This window comes from Gastrolobium bilobum, unplaced genomic scaffold (assembly GCF_033153095.1).
Source record: "Gastrolobium bilobum isolate Gb01-03AN ecotype WA unplaced genomic scaffold, APGP_CSIRO_Gbil_v1 utg20097, whole genome shotgun sequence".
NCBI classification, from domain to species: Eukaryota; Viridiplantae; Streptophyta; class Magnoliopsida; order Fabales; family Fabaceae; genus Gastrolobium; species Gastrolobium bilobum.
The window spans coordinates 49,332-66,187 of record NW_026898994.1 but is presented as its reverse complement, the minus strand read 5'-3'; the positions used below and the strand labels follow the sequence as shown (position 1 = coordinate 66,187).

Below are 16,856 nucleotides of genomic sequence, written 5' to 3'. Positions count from 1 at the left end.
TGTCGAGATCCATGCAGCCGAGAACAATTTTCACATTCTCTTTCCACAGCTTGAAATTTGCTCCATTAAGCATTGGAAACATATACATTTGAGCAACATAATTGGCAGCGGTAACAGAAACTATACAGAGAACAAAAAAGATAACATACTAATAACATGTCATATCATATATATTCATACACGATATAGACAAATAATCCGAAGTAAAATGAGTTTATTATAAGATACCTAGCACAACATTAATATTTAGTCTGTGGACAAAAATATCAACTTGTAAGTGGTACTCTTAATGTAGTAATCAAACATTGAATATAAGTCCTGTCAAATCATAGCCTTCCTGTGGGCCGACTATGAATTACATGGAGAATTTTTGATAATTGTCACATATTTATTACCACAGGTATGTTTGTTACTTGGCCAAATAATAACCTTCCTGTGGGCCGATCACTATCCGCATAAGTAATAAACACACACATGATCACACAACTTATGTTATTTGGCCAAACAATAACCTTCCTGTGGGCCGATTATTATTTGCATAAATAAAATATATTTATATGACCAACCTATTTGAAATCAAATTAACCTTTATAACTTTGGCCACTGTGGCGGCTAACAAATCTATCATATTCAATTTCAAATAGAACATTGCGACCAACAAACTCATTTAAAAATAATAATAATAATAAATATAAAAAATATTTATTATCAATTTTAATGTATTTTCATACATACTGTTTTCATCACAAAATAAATAACGACAATGATATTAACAGTTATGAGATGCCAAACAGTATCGGTGCAACCGTTAAAACCAATTGTAAACATGAAATATACAATGTATCCAAATCGGTGATTACTAACAATCGCTATTCAAAACTAATATGAATTGTTTGAATATTATATATATATATATATATATATATATATATATATATATATATATAGGGTTTTCGTTTTATCCTTTAACATAACACAACAAACTTTCCTACCCTCACAATATTTTGTGGGACTCACACTTTTTAAAACAAAAAAATAAATAAAAAATTAAGGCATACAAAACGAATCTCTATAACATTACACAATTATTTTTCCTACAATATAATTCTTATAAAACCCGTATATATATATGCCATAACCAATTCATGTAAAACAAGACGATTGCCAATAAACATATTCAGTGCAACAAATTTGCCAACAATGCAATTCACGAAAATCGAGAAAATTATACTCACAAAATTACGATTACAATAATAGTCACGACAAATAATTAAAGACTTGGCACGACAATCGAAAATTGATTTCAAATGGTTAACAAGAATTGTTGTGGGTTGGTTTCAATTGTATACAGTATAGTATATAAAAGATGGAAGAGAGACCGTTTACATAACAATTCAGATTTAAAAAAAATTGAATAATAAACTTTATGTCAAAAAACAATAAAACAAAATTTTTCATGATTCATTATATATAAAAATCATAAAACTTAATTCCCTCATAGTTCAATATGACGATGGCTCTGATACCAATTGTTGAAATTTTTAATTCCTCTAAACATTTTGGTGATAACTATCACCTACAAACCAAACTCCATCATACCAAATCATAAAGAAATAAGAACATAAAGGTGGAGGCATACCTGTCTCCATTGCAACGGAATAACTTTGATCTTGTCTATTGGGGTTTGTAGTCTTCCTCAGTCAAATCACCCTAAAACCAAATTCCTTAGTGTGTCGTCTCTCTCTTGATGGGGAAGAGAAACTAGGGTTGTCATTTGACGTCTTGGGGACCATAACCCTTATAGTGCCTTTATCTTTATTGTTGGGCCAATAAGCTCCCATTATACCTAGTTGGCCCAACACCGGTGTCCACTCATTCAGCTCATACTCACTTAGGAATCTATTTGGGAATATTTAACTGATCACTTTAATTTACCCAATATATATAAATAGCACAATATAATTATTAATATAATATGTGACCCACAATAATTATTAGAAAATATAATTTCCTAACATGCTAGACTTCGTATGAAAAATCAATTTGTCCAAGGAAAATATGAATTAAGGCTTTTAGATATACAAACTATTTAGTTAAGGAGCTTAGCTCGGAGCAATTCTTATTTGCGGAAGCAAAGTAAACCTATCACTAGACGAAAAAACAAAGAAGTACAAAAAAACACATAGAGCACATAACAAATTTTAATATGGAAAACTTCATCAATGTGAGAAGTAAAATTCATGGGACTAATAGGTCCACAAAAACTTCCACTATGAAAATGGAATTACAAAGATGATATCTCTAGTGCAAGACTAGAGGATTGTATACAAATAATTCACCCAGTAAGGACAGATTACAATAATTGTATCTCTCACTCGGAGGATTTCTCTCTCACCTTTGTGGTGAAACTCTATTTCTCTCTTCTAGGAGGAACTCTCTCAAATGCTTGCTTGATGCTTCAAGTCTTCTCTTCTTTCTCTATTTATAGATGAACTTTGGCATAATTTTTCCAAGCCTAGATGATTAGCGAACAAACTAGGTGCATAACTTTTGACTAAAGTTGTCTTGAGCCATGTGCACCTTAAACCCATATGTAGGCTACCTTTAAGTAAGGAAGAAAAATACCTCCAACAGTTCTCCCCTTTTTTGACTTAATTAGACGGGGTTATCATGCAAGCACTTTTACAAAAGGCTACTTTCAAGTGGTATCAGAGCTTATTGCTATACTATCGACAAGTTAGGGTACTTTTGTTCGGTTAAAAATGCGATTTTTACATTTTGGTTCATTAAAGATTTGATCTTCGATGTTTTAATCGGTTACAAAAAGTGACCTTTATGTTTTGGTTGGTTAAAGATTTGATCTTTGACGTTTTAATCGGTGAAAAATGTAACCTTTATGTTTTGGTTCGTTATAGATTTGATCTTTGACGTTTTAATCGATTAAAACTTTGAACTTTGCATTTTGTTGGTTAAAGATATGATCTTTGACATTTTGATCGAATAAAGACTTGATCTTTAATTTTTTATTCGGTAAAAATATGATCTTTATATAAAATTTTGAATTTTTGGATATGTTAAATGTTAATATGTCCATGTAAAAGCATAAAACATATTTTGTATATTTTTGTGCTTGTTTGGTTGCTAACTTTTTAGGTGCTAAATTTTGCGCTTCATCATCCTTACGAATTTCGTTCCTTCCCAGACAGTTCCAAATCCGAAGAGAAATCTGAATCTTAGTGCTATATCCTTAAGGTCTGGCAAGCAACTAGAAGAGACCAAGCAAGCTGCATTTGACAAGCAACTAGAAGGGCCCAAGCAAGCTACATCTGAGACTAAACCAGCATTAGAAAAAGAGGAGATAGTGCAAGGGAAGCAAGGTCGTGATGAGCCTGAGTTTTCCATTCATTTTCCTTTCCCTCAGAGAGCCATCAAATTCAAGAAACTGGCAGAGACAACACAAGAGAAAGAGATCCTAGAGACGTTCAGAAAAGTTGCAATTAATATTCCTCTCTTAGAAACAATCAACCAGATTCCTAAATATGCCAAGTTCCTGAAAGAGTTATGTACCAACAAGAGGCGGCTAAAGGGGGATGAATTAGTAAGCGTGAGCCGAAACATTTCTGCAGTCATCCAGCCCATGCCTGAGAAGTGCAATGATCCAGGGATGTTTACTATTCCTTGCCTTATAGGAAATTATAAATTTGATGATTGCATGCTAGATTTAGGTGCTTCCATAAATGTTATGCCTAAATTTGTTTATGATTCTCTTGGTCTTGGTCCTTTACATGTCACTGCTGTTGTTATCCAGCTAGCTAATAGGAGTAGTTCTCACCTTACTGGTTTGATTAAAGATGTTTTAGTTATGGTGAATGAATTGATTTTCTCTCCTAACAGTAGGCTCCCAATCATTCTAGGAAGGCCTTTCATAAAAACAGCTACGACTAAGATAGATGTATATACCCATACTCTTTCCTTAGAATTTGATGATAGTATTGTGCATTTTAGTATCTTTGATGCCATGAAGCATTCTAGGGTCAAGGTTGAGCATTCAGTTTCATGCATTAATGTGATTCATGATGTGAATAATAATGTTGATACTGATTTGATTGTGGATTCTACATTACTTGTGGATTCTGACTTGCCTACTGATAATAATTCTGATTATATGTGTGATTTGATTCTGTCTGCACGTAGTCCTAAAAAGGAAATTGATTATGTTAGGAAGAACAAGACATCTTGCACACACATCGTATCCAATCATTGTGGTAAGATAGGACACATTTCTCATTTGTGCTATCATAGAAAGAACTTTATTATGAGAAAATTTCCTACCAACATTGATCCTAACTCTCATGGACCTAAGATGAAATGGGTACCAAAAAGTTTTCCTTTTTTTTCAATATGCAGAATACTATTCATAAGGTTGGACGAAATGATCAAAAGAAGAATAATTGATTACTAGAAATATGTAATCCATGCTGCATCAGTAGAGACCTCAATGGGCAACAAGCTTGTGCAAAGTGGATAGATGATCGGCTAGAGCAGGTTTAGTAAGAGATTTAGGATGTATAAGTATGTATGTCTGTTATGTTTAAGTATTAGAATATTGGCATTGAGCCATTAACTTTTTGAATCCAAAGATGGATTTTAGGTTTTGATATTGGATTATATTTGTATATATTGGGTTAGACTTTTCTGGATTTCAAGATGTTTATCTGATGTGGGATTTCATCCTTGGATAGTCCAGTTTGCAGTAAAATTGTTGTCAGTTGTTTCTATTTGAGATGGTACAAGATATCGTACTCGAATAGAGAATGACTATTGATTATGGTTTAAATAATTTGGATTATACAGGCAAATATGAAATTGTACAGTTAAAGATAAAATAAAGGTATTCAGATGGAATAGGAATATAGGTATAAAAAGATAAAGAAAAAGTTAATCATGTAGTACATAAGATACTAGTGATGTTCTTAATAAGGCTTCCGCTTAATTCTTTAATTATACTGCGCTTTTGTATATCATAAAGATGTTAACAAACCGGCCCAAAATGAGGTGTTACACTCAAATAAAAGTAGTGGGTGAGCTCCATTATAAAGAGAAGAAAAAGAAAAGATTAGTGAGACTCACTTTTATGTTAGCGTAGTAGAAAAAAAAATCTGCAACAAAAGCAGAAATCTTTTCCCAAATTTTTTTGTCAATTTTTTTTAAAGGTATAACATTATTCATAATCCATAAATAAAACATTTTTAGTAACCTGTATCTTCATGGTTATACGTTAAAAACAATAATTTTAAAGATAAATTTCACAAAAAAATATTATAGAAAATATGTATTAAATTACAATAAATAATAAAAATTAAATATATCTTACTATAGTATATACATTTTAAACAAATTTTCCAAGCAATATAAAATAGAGGCCCAAAGTCTACCAAGAAAGAATAGAGGCCCAAAACGTTACATTTAACACAAACCAAACCCAGTCCAAGAAACAGACAAACACCCAATATTTATTATCTATATATTTTAAAAATATTTTTTATTTATTCTTCTAGCTTCTCACGCTAACTCTCAGTCTCAGTCTCAAGTTTCTGAGCTCTAAATTAGAGATTTAGGGTTAGGGTTTAACCGTTTCTTCATCTTCAATCTCTTCATAATTCCGATCTAATATGGCCATGGATCCCACTAAGAAGCGCAAGCTCGACGAGAACGGCTTCGGCGACGCCGATTCAGAACATCTCAATCTCTCTCCCTCCGAAGCGCGCAAGATGATGGAGCGTTTCACCCACGACCAGCTCCTCGACATCCTCCAGGACGCCGCCGTCCGCCACCCTGACGTCCTCAACTCCGTCCGCATCGTGGCCGACCCCGACGTCTCCCAGCGCAAGCTCTTCATCCGCGGCCTCGGCTGGGACACAACCACCGACGGCCTTCGCTCCCTCTTCTCCGCCTTCGGCCTCCTCGAGGAGGCCGTCGTCATCCTCGACAAGGCCACCGGAAAGTCCAAGGGCTACGGTTTCGTCACGTTCCGCCACGTTGATGGTGCTCTCCTCGCTCTTAGGGAGCCAAGCAAAAGGATCGACGGCCGCGTCACCGTCACGCAGCTCGCTGCGGCGGGGAATTCCGGTTCCAACACCAACGCCGCCGACATTGCGCTTCGAAAGATTTACGTTGCTAACGTGCCGCCGGATCTCCCGGCGGATAAGCTGCTGGCACACTTCTCCGTCTATGGTGAAATCGAGGAGGGGCCGTTAGGGTTTGACAAGCAGACTGGAAAATCAAAAGGGTTTGCGCTTTTTGTGTACAAGACTCCTGAGGGGGCACAGGCAGCACTATTGGAGCCGGTGAAGAACGTGGAGGGGAGGCAGCTGAATTGCAAGCTCGCGATAACTGACGGGAAGCAAGGGAAGCGCGGTGGGCCTGGGCCTGTTGGGCCGGATGGAGTTCAGGGTCATGGGAACGCTCATCATGGTCATGGGGATGGGATGGGGTTGGCTCCTTCAGCGGGTTCTGGGCCTGGGTCGCTTTCGGGTCAGTATGGTGGTCCGGTTGGTTTGGGTTCTTATGGTGGGTTTCCTGGTGGACTTCAGGGTCAACCTCCGATGGGTAACCATCCTCTGAATTCGTCTGTTGGTGGGTTGTCTTCGATGGGGAATCAGGCGCCTTCGGCTATGGGAAGTGCTGGCGGTTACGGTGCTGGGCTGGGTGGTCATTATGGTGGCTATGGTGGGCCCGGGTCGACAGGTTTTGGTGGATTGGGTGGTGGTGGTGGTGGTGGTTTGGGAGGAGGTAGTGGTGGTGTTGGTGCTGGAGTTGGTGGTGGTGCTGGTGGACTTGGTGGTTCTGGTGGTGCTTTAGGTGGAGCTGGTTCTTTGTATAGATTGCCGAGTTCAGCTGGAATGCCCGCCCCTAGTGGGTATCAAGAGAGCGGACATTATAGTTTATCGGGTTCATCTGGCTACCAGAATCAGCATCATCCCCCTACTGGTGCTTCGCCTGTGCCTAGGGTTCCACCTGGTTCAATGTATCCCAATGTGCCCCCTTACTACTGAGGTAATTTTGAATGGTGTTATTTTGAATGGTGTTATTTTCAACCTTTGTTTTTAGGTTTTTTTATTGTTTTATTTTTTTTATTTTTTGTGCCTTCGTTATTATTGTGTTTTTCGGTTGACTTCCTGCACTCTGTTTTATTTGGTTATATCATTACTTTGCATTGTTTCACTTGGACTGTGTGTTGTGTCTGTCTGTAATTTGCTATTCAATTTGGTTTTAGTTTTAGCATTATTGGATTGTGTGTGTATGCTGTTGGTTCTATTCATGAATAATCAGTGGTGAAGTGAGAATGTTGAGGGCCAGCCTTGGAGCAGTGGTAAGGCCGTTCTTTTGCTGTTCCTTTGGGATTGATAGGTCATGAGTTCAATGTTACGAATGCATGGGTAAGGGGGTAAGACTGTGTACAATCGACCCTCACACCTACCCACACAAAATTTGAGAGGTTTGTGCAATGGGGTTTGTCCTTTTTTCACCTTGGTTATGTTATGGGGTGTTTATCTTTTATCATAATCTGTTTTTTATGTTCACTCATAGTTTTAAATAGCGGGTAGCGGACAGTAGCGGCCGACCCCCAAAACGCTATAGCCGCTACTGTGAAGTCCATATTTACTTATAATAAATTATACCACATATATAAATACTGTATAAATTCTATAAGATAAGAAATCACCCAAAATAGAAGGAAATGAGGAATGGAAAATATAATACTACACATTCAAAACAAGGATTCAAGGAACATAAAGGAACCAACATATTAATTTAATGAAAGTAACTAAATTAATAACAATACAGCCAAACACATTTTTTTAAGGTCATTCTTATTACTTCAAAAGATCAATTATCTCATGTATCATTTAGTATGATTTATTTTATGTGAGAGAATTCTAAATATTAATGAATAAATCAACAATAATAATTTTGTAATTTTCTATTTTAATATAAAATGTAAAAATTTAAATTATATATATATAGATATTCTGGTAACAAATTATTTTTATATTACATTAGAAGATCATGCAAATTATAATTTATTTAAAGTATATAATATAAATCTTGATTATTAAAAATAAATATATTTGATTAAAATGTGAATTGGTGGATAGGAAAACAATGGGACTTGAAATTATTGTTATTATGATTATAAATAAAAATAGGAAAGAGCAGAATAGGGGTAATGATGCAGTGAACTAGGAGAAGGAGCTATCAAAACTCAGTTTCCAAGAATCTGAACAGTAGCTGCAGCATCACCTACAAACTTTTTTTTTCTCTTGACTTCCTCCCACTATTTTTTTTTTTTTTTTTAATTATGTATTTGGTGGCATAGATTGAGGTGGTTTGGGCACGTGATGAGAAGACCCATGGATGCTCCTGTAAGAACAGAAGTTTGTTATCAAGAGCTAAACACACAAAGAGGCAGAGGTAGGCTGAAGCTTACTTGGGGGAAGGTAGTAAAACAAGATTCAATGAAGTGGGATATAGATTGGCGGAGGGTATGTCTTAGAACGGAATGGAGAAAAGCTATAAGTATGGTGGAGGGTTAGACCCACTGTTATTCCTATGTTCTAGATGGTCCCTTTTTAGTCCTTTTCCCCTTCATTTCCCCCACTTCTTCTTGTCCCTTTCTTTTTTTACTTTTATTTATTTATATATACATATATTTTTATTTTATTTTATATTATTTTTATTTTATTTTATCTTATTTTATTCTTTTTTCTATTTGTTTATTTTTATTTATTTATTTTTTGTTTTTTTTACTTTTTTTCAACCGTTTTGTATCTTTCATGTGGGTTCATCTACCACCGATCCCAATTAATTTGGGATAAAGGTGTTGTTGATGTTGATGTTGATGTTGATGTATTTGGTGGCATTATTAAATTTTATCAAACCAAGCACCGCTACGGACACATTTCCCAAAAGCTGGCAGCAAAATCAATGAAGAAAAAGGAAGGTGATGACGTTACCCAAAAAAAAACGCTGGCTTTTTCAATAAAATATTTATTTTACCCCTCACTTATTCTGGCCTTTTCCTATTATACCCTTAAATGATACTCAGATTTACAAAATGCTGCCACCCGTGCTTTTTACGTTTCTTTTTCTCCCCTGAATGTCTGTAACTTCTCTTCCTTTCCCTGTAGGGGTGCGATAGCGCCACAAGAGCTTCCGTCCGCCACCGCCGCAACCAGCCGCTACTGACCGCTACCGGAAACCGTCGCGTAGCGGTGCGAAAATAGCGGTTGGGTGCCGCAACACGCAACTGAAGCGCTAATGCGCGCTAAAGCGGCGCTATTTCAATCATAGTGTGCACTGTCATGATATACCAATTTCATAAGATGTATGATTAGATATATCATGTATGGTGTATTTTCCCTCTTTTTCAGTGGTAATGTCTTCATTTATTTGTCACCATTCAATTTCCTTGCTTGTGATCTTATAAAAAAAAAATCATTTCTTATTAAACCTGACTAGCAAGGGTAGGAGTAAGGACAATCCTTATATGCAACCTTATCCATTTTTATTTGAACCTGTGACCTTTCGGTTACAAAGGAGTAGCTTTATGTTTTAGGCTCGCCTTTTTGCTTGTGATCTTACAAAATATTTATTAAATTGAATTGGACGTCCCCGATAGCTTGTGTGGTTGTTGGAGATCATGTAACCTCATCAATGAATGTTGTGATTATCTGATGCAACAATAGCTAGATAAATGGTAAATTGAAGTTTGTTTATACTGACCTTGTGATGGAACTGCAAATCTGTATATTAGTTCCAGCCTTCTAGTGTGGTGTGGATATGCTTAAGCCTGTGAATTTCTTTCTAACTTTTATTTTATTTGATATTATTATTTCCAACTGTTTTGTTCACATGTTAGTCTGGTTAGTTAATTTTATATTATTGGTAGTCCTTGATGGTAATGAATACATTAATTATTTACCAAATAACTTGGCACATCTCTAATAGAGATCAGATTTCTTTATTTTCTTAATGATGACAGTTAAGCTGTCTTGTAAGGTCAAAATGTATTGATTTCATAGAATTATAATTCTCTTTTATTCCATTATGATGAGATTCTTATTATCTTATACTAACAACTGTTGATGAGAATATGATATTATTGGGGTTCTTCAAAACTTTTTGTCTTTTCATTTAGAGATGTGAGGTTTGAAGTGTATGAACGTATACATGTCAAGGGAATTTTCTTTTTATTTTTGTTGAGAAAGTAGAGATCTGTCATTGTATTTGCATACAGTACAATAGTTGACTAGCCATGTGCATAATTAGATTTGAGTTGGTTTCTTGTTTTGTTTCTATTATTTGGCGCAAGGAAGGAGGCTTCTGGGGATTTGGGTAGCGGTTAAAGGTTCAAAACAAATCCTTGATTTACTGAAAAACTAGGGGATGCATTTCTGTTGTCAACAGCAGGAAGGTGGCTATTACTGGGAACATTTTTTGGTTCTTTTTCTTTTTCCTTGACTACAACCTTATTTAGTTACTTTTGCTGTCAACTCTCATTCATGACCAATTGCATGCCATAAAATCTGAAGTTGCCTTTGGTGTTTTGTCATGACTCTTATCTAGTGCTTATGTATGTGTTCTGTGCACATTTCATCCTGATTTATAAAGTAACCTTGATACTGACTTGTGAGTGGCCTCTCTATGATCTTCTGATGACTTGTTCATTGTGCTTTGCTCAATTTGCTTGCACACTCAGCTTGTTTGTTCATTTTTTGTATGGTTTGTTCTTCTTATCTTTCATTGCCTTTATGATTTCATGGTTGTTGTATATAGTTTGTTTTTGTGTTTCCACTTTGCCTTTACAATTTTATGCTTGTTGTGTATTTTTTTTATCCCTTGCTTGAAATTATCTTGGAAAATGTAATGTGGGTTGTGTGTGTATTTTACCTTGACATGGGCTGTTTGTTGATGTGGTTCCTAAGAAAGGGTGAGCAAGGATTTTTTATTTTTTATTTTATTTTTTGTCAATAAGCATTTGCTTTTACATTATGATGTTTTTGAATGATGGTTGTGAAATGAGAATTGAGTTGAATGGGTGTTTGCTTCAGGTGTATCATCGCTTATTGGGCGCAGATGCTTTGTATGCTTCTGGTGATTGCGTGATTGCAGACTATGTGCTCTGGTGTAATGAATATGTTAGCATGTCCTTTTACAGCCTCTTGACTTTATCTGCTCCCTTTTTAAGCTTTGATTCATTGAATGTTGTTAGTTAAGGCCACTGAGATAGACTAGTTTTGTACTTTTAGCTGGATTATTGGGACTGTTTTGGCCTATGTTTTAATTAAATAGTTCTGGATTTTGATTATTTTTATTGGCTGAGTTTGTATTTAGTTACATTTTCCTTTTAATTTTAAAACTATTAGTTTCATATTGTGGCTGTTTCATTTCGTTTTGTTTATCCTTATTTTCTGTTGCAATGTTCTACCGTGTTGATTTGATGCTATGATTACCTCATAATTTTCTTTGGATAATGTAAGCCATGTTGTAACCATAATGCTGTCAACAATATCTAATGGTAAATCAACTTTGCTCATCCAATAAGCATTTTTACTTGACCAAAAAATTCTTACATTTGGGATTTTTATATCAGTTATCCTGTTAATTTCCAAAGTCACAGATGGTCTGGTTGTAAATAAATTGTGATATTGACCGTTTTACTATCTATTACTATGCCTTGGATCAGCTCCCACATATTAACTTCGCAGAAGATTTCTGAAATTAAGAGTTATGATATCAGTTGTTCTGTACATTCTTGAAAATCACTTACAGCATTTTCTAAATATGGGCTGCAAATAATTAAAATCGTTATATTGTCCATTTTAAGTAAATTGTGGTATTGATTGTTTTACTATCTAATACTATGTCTTGGATTAGCTCCTTCATCTTAGCAACAGATTTTTGATATTAATTATGATATAAGTTATTCTGTATATTGAAGGGCCGGCCTGGCTCAGCGGTAAGCTTGCTTATCGTGGTGTTCCAGGTCAGGGGTTCGACTCGGCCCCCCCTGCAAAGCAGGGGTGAAGCTTGACTCAAATTTTCCTTCCCCAGACACTCACGGAGTGGGTCTTGAACTGGGTTGGCCTTTTTTTTTTTATTCTGTATATTGTTTAAAATCACATACAACATTTTTTAAATATGGTCTGGCAAGTATTCAAATCGTGATATTGTCAATTTTACTTGTATAGGCCTTTGATTGACTTTCACGTTCCTATTTTTTTCTGAGGCACCTCCGTTGAGCTATTGTTCCCTTGTTTAATTGCATCGGGTTTGTGCTGTATGAGTTTATTGTCAATACCTTTCTGGGTTGCACAGTGTTGCCCAAGACTGCTGTTGATACTCCTCAACAATACCAAATTTTAATCTTTAGTAGAGTGCACTTGCTCCTTGGGTACTGTGAAGTATTGTCTTTTTACGTACAAACATGAGTATGTGTGTCAAACCACTTTGTATGATTTTATCCTCATAGTAAAGATCCTGATGTGAAGCTGGTTTGTGATAGCTGTGAAATTGTAAATTTCACTATGATGCTGTTTTCCATTTTATAGGATTTAGTTTGTTTTACTGGTTGATGATGAATGCCTTGCTTCCTTCTGTTTTTCCTTCTATGTTTTTTTTTTTCTCCTCTTTAAGATTTAAGGTTTGGAAAATAATGCATTCTTAAACATGAGATGATCTTAAAATTTTACAGTAGTGGTCTGATCTTGGATACTTGGGTTGACTGGTCTTTTTGTTTTCTCTGGAACTAAGCCTGGATTGTCTCAAGAATTTATTTATCTAGCCGTCTATTTTCTGTCTGCTGCTACACCCATCCTATCCCTGGCCTCTCCCATTTACAGCATAATTGCACGCTAACTCTTGTGGAATTTATTAGATGCCTAGTCTCTGTATTTATTCTTTTAACTTTGGGCGTATTCTACGAGGAATTCGCTTGTCTACTATAGATATTTCAATCTTTTGGGGTGCTGTTATGCTTTATCCAATCTTATTTTGTAGGTTGTACTGCTTGAGATTGATACCTGTGTGTTAACCCTGCATGAGAATAATAATGACATGTTCAAAACAAATGCTTGATTTATTTAAATCAAAATTCATGTTCTTTGCAGTTTGTTTTCATTGGGTTCTTGTGGGCTTTCCATTAGGTCAAATATGAATCCGATAATCAAATTTTGATTTTTTAATTAGAATGTTCTTCATCATCCTTACGAATTTATTCGAAAAGCAATAATGCTTATTATAATTCGTGTGCTATGGGATAACTGGTTATATTTTTCAAGTACATGCATGTGGTGGCTAAAAGTTTAATCAAGGAAACTGAAACTTGATTATTTGCAATACCTATCTTACAAAACCTTTTCATTTTGGTTTGACTCGACAAACGTCTCAGTACCATCTTATACCCTTATTCATTTTTTTTGTTGGTTAATTTATCTATAGACTAGTATATTGTCTATATTAAGATGGAATCTAAATCAGAATAATCAACTGCTATTATCGTAATTGTTGTCATTAGCTGTATTTCTGGTAAAATGCTCCTCCACTCCCTGCGGGTTGTGTAAGCATCAGGCATCTGGTCGAGCCTATGGATTAATAGTTCAACTAACAAACAATAGCCTAGCATTTGGCATCTGATTTGATGAATAATCCGTCTAGTTAAAGTCTTCAGATATGATTCCCTTGGCAGAATTGAGAATGTGGTCTTGGTAATTGGGTGGTTCATTATTTTTGAAAGGGGATATCGACGGGTGGCCCTTAAAATCAAGGAGATTACTGACGCAATGTTAGACTAGTTAAGTGTTGCTTCTGCTCCAATCTTACCCGTGATTCAGAAAGACCATGTTATGCCTCTGAGTAGCGTAACAGTTCCGTCAATCTCGTTTAGAAAGGATGTTTTGTGATTTTTTAGATCGCATTTGCTTCATGATTTGTTTATTTAGTCATTTATACTTTAGTGGCCACAAGTTGTTGCATGGTTTTGGATATAAAAAAATAATGATAGAAATATTAAGGATCCAATATTTGAGGCATAGTTCGTTCGTTTTTTATTACATGGAATTATGTTAAAAGTACAGTTATTATTCCAAATGTTTAAAAGGCACGTACTTGTAAAGGGATTTTAATACATAAAATGCTAATCAATTTGCCGATTAGTTTGTTTAAGGACTCGTGTATGATAAAAATAAAATGATTGAAAGGAAATGTGTTATTCTGATGTTTGTAATATTCTTGTATATCGAATATGCGCAACATGCCATTATAATTCATATATCTGGTTACCGGTAAGTATATAATACATTGTATATTATGGTCGAATCAAGTTACTACTTATGAAGGATAGACATTGCTTAGGGCTAACGAGGGACGTTTTGCAATGTCAAATCGTACTGAACAGACTTCAAAATGTACTTGAAACATTTTAATCTCACTATGTAAGTTTTATGAATGAAATTCTATAATGAATAGATAGATTGAAATCATCACTTTGCATCGATGCTCTGCCCGCACCCAAATAATGCGTTTAGTTTTAAAGTGAATGTAGAATTTGGTCCTTAAAGATATTACATCTAATCTTCCTCCGCCAAAACTTGTCTGTGCAAATTTTTCCTGAAGTTATTGACTTTTATTAACATATTTTATTGTTAACTCTACAAAAATTGTCAGCTTGCTAACAAGTTCATCCCTTTGAACAAGAATTTGTATCGATGAAAACTTTTGGGCAGGAAAGCAATGCAAATAACATGTTTCAAGACCAAATTGTATATTACTTAGTTTTAACTTCCGTTTTAATTGCAAAATATATAAATGAGTAAATATACATTTTGGTTCTTCAAAGATGTTATCTGTGTCACTTTAATTCTTGAAAGTTATTGCCAGTACAAACCGATCCCGGAAATTGTCAACTTACTAATTTTTTTTTTTTTTTTTTGGGTACATGGCATGGGCGAAACCCCAAAACAAACAGAAACAAAAATAGAAAGCATAAACTAAAAACATAAACGCATGCGAACGAATAACAAATGTCCATATACTAAAAAAAAAAATGTCCTATGTCTAGGAACTGCAACCGCTTCAGCTTGGAGCAGAATTCAAAGTCCCACAGGCGGGTTCTAAAAGAAGCAGACATTCTGTAGCTTTGTGTGATCTAGTAGGTAGTTTGCTAATCAATATGTGCAACAATTTGCATCTCGGAATGTGTGAATGAACTAGATTTGACACTCTTGTGCGGAGCAGGCCCGTATACGAGTCAACATGTGTGACGCACGGGTAGGGATATAAATGAGATAAGACCTTATTTTTAGAGAATGGGAAATGGGTTAGGCGATTGAAGTCACGCGCACGTTTCTTTCTCTGCTAGGGCTTCGGTTGGGGAAAAAACAGAGATACGATGAAGGAAAATGGAGATTCTTACTCGGCGAGAGTGAGGGGCAGCGTCAAGAGATCTAAAGGAGGTGAAGAAACCTCAGAAGACATAACCGAGAAAGTAACCAAGCTGGGATTTCCGGAGGAAAACAAGAAGGAAGCAAGCCCAAAATCGTGGGCTGAGGCGACAGGGGCGAAAAATGGCATTCATGGTAACAATACTGTTTGGACAGATGACATGCAAGAAGAGGAAGAAGCTGAACCAAACCCTTTGGATGGGAAAGTGTCAGAGTGGGGTTTCGAAACCAAAGTGGAGGCTGACGGTACGATTAGAATCAAAACTCTGAAAAAGGCCAAACTTAGGATGAGAAATCCTTGGCAGCAAGCACTCATTGTGAAACTCTTGGGCAAAAGAGTAGGTGTTGGTTTCGTGAAATCTAAACTTGAGTATTTCTGGGCCAAGAACGACTCCATAATGGTAGCTGACTTGGGAAATGAGTTCTTCTCGGTGAAATTTACAAGCCTGGAGGACCTGAATATAGCCATCTCTGGAGGACCGTGGATCATCTTGGGACACTACCTAGCGGTGAGGAAATAGGAACCTTGCTTCGACCTAGAGAAAGCAAATATACACAAGGTTGCTGCTTGGGTTCGATTACCATGTATTGCCCAAGAATTCTTTGAATATCCTTTCATTAATTGCATAGGCAATCTAATTGGAAAAGTCCTGAAAATCGATAAAACTACCTCTACGGGAGCTAGAGGTAGGTTCGCCAGAGTCTGTGTTGACTTGGATCTATCCAAACCTTTAAAAGGAGAATATATCCTTGATGAACAAATGAGGAAAATAGAATATGAGGGTCTTTACTTTATCTGCTTGAAATGTGGTTGTTATGGCCATAATGGAGAGACTTGCCCTGACTCAAACAACAAACCATCTCCTGTGGTGATACCGGTAGACCATGTAAGCCAGTTGAAGACAGAACTCCTACCCCAACACCAAGCTTTCAGCCCAAGACCAACACTGAAGCCGGGAAATTTGGCTCCAACATATCAAACACGCATGTGGGCCGGCCTGCAACTTTTGAGAAAGGAAAAGGAATGGCAACCAGTAACTTTCCTATTTAGGCTACTGTTTACAGGAAAAAAGAACTTCCTTCCAGTTCTAAAGGCAACAAATCAACTGGTGAGGGAGTTGTCTCCAACCCTCCCAAAATGACCTTCTCCGCTGGCATCTCCGGTGAGAAACATCAGAAGAGTTCCCCTTTGATCCCAAGGAAATCCCCTACTGCCAATCCTAAAGGCCCCTTGATGATCCTCAAGAGAGGAAAGGAAAATAACTTCATACCTCTTAGCATCAGTAAGCCTGAGATCTTGGTACCAACTTTGGAATGTACTGATTTGTGTGGAGGAGAGGAGCACCAGATTAG

General features: G+C 36.1%; 2 protein-coding genes across 4 annotated transcripts; both read left to right on the top strand.

Annotated features, from left to right (window-relative positions):
• Nucleotides 1–2,670: 2,670 nt before the first annotated feature.
• Nucleotides 2,671–4,878, top strand: LOC133286093 (uncharacterized). The gene is made up of 3 exons (XM_061483440.1): nucleotides 2,671–2,742; nucleotides 3,203–4,216; nucleotides 4,855–4,878. The coding sequence occupies exons 1-3, from the start codon at nucleotides 2,671–2,673 to the stop codon at nucleotides 4,876–4,878; spliced, it is 1,110 nt and encodes a 369-aa protein (XP_061339424.1).
• A 693-nt stretch (nucleotides 4,879–5,571) lies between these two features.
• On the top strand, nucleotides 5,572–13,095 carry LOC133286088 (UBP1-associated protein 2C). Of its 3 annotated transcripts, XR_009748084.1 has the most exons (4): nucleotides 5,572–7,056; nucleotides 8,381–8,580; nucleotides 8,882–9,004; nucleotides 9,192–9,235. XR_009748084.1 is itself a non-coding variant. In XM_061483434.1 (2 exons), exon 1 carries the CDS (start codon nucleotides 5,673–5,675, stop codon nucleotides 7,053–7,055), a length of 1,383 nt encoding a protein of 460 aa, XP_061339418.1. In that variant the 5' UTR covers nucleotides 5,572–5,672; the 3' UTR covers nucleotide 7,056; nucleotides 11,115–13,095. The 3 variants fall into 3 exon arrangements, 1 of the variants encoding a protein (XP_061339418.1); XR_009748083.1 differs by lacking the exon at nucleotides 9,192–9,235 and having other exon boundaries at nucleotides 8,882–9,116; XM_061483434.1 differs by lacking the exons at nucleotides 8,381–8,580; nucleotides 8,882–9,004; nucleotides 9,192–9,235 and adding an exon at nucleotides 11,115–13,095.
• Nucleotides 13,096–16,856: the final 3,761 nt, after the last annotated feature.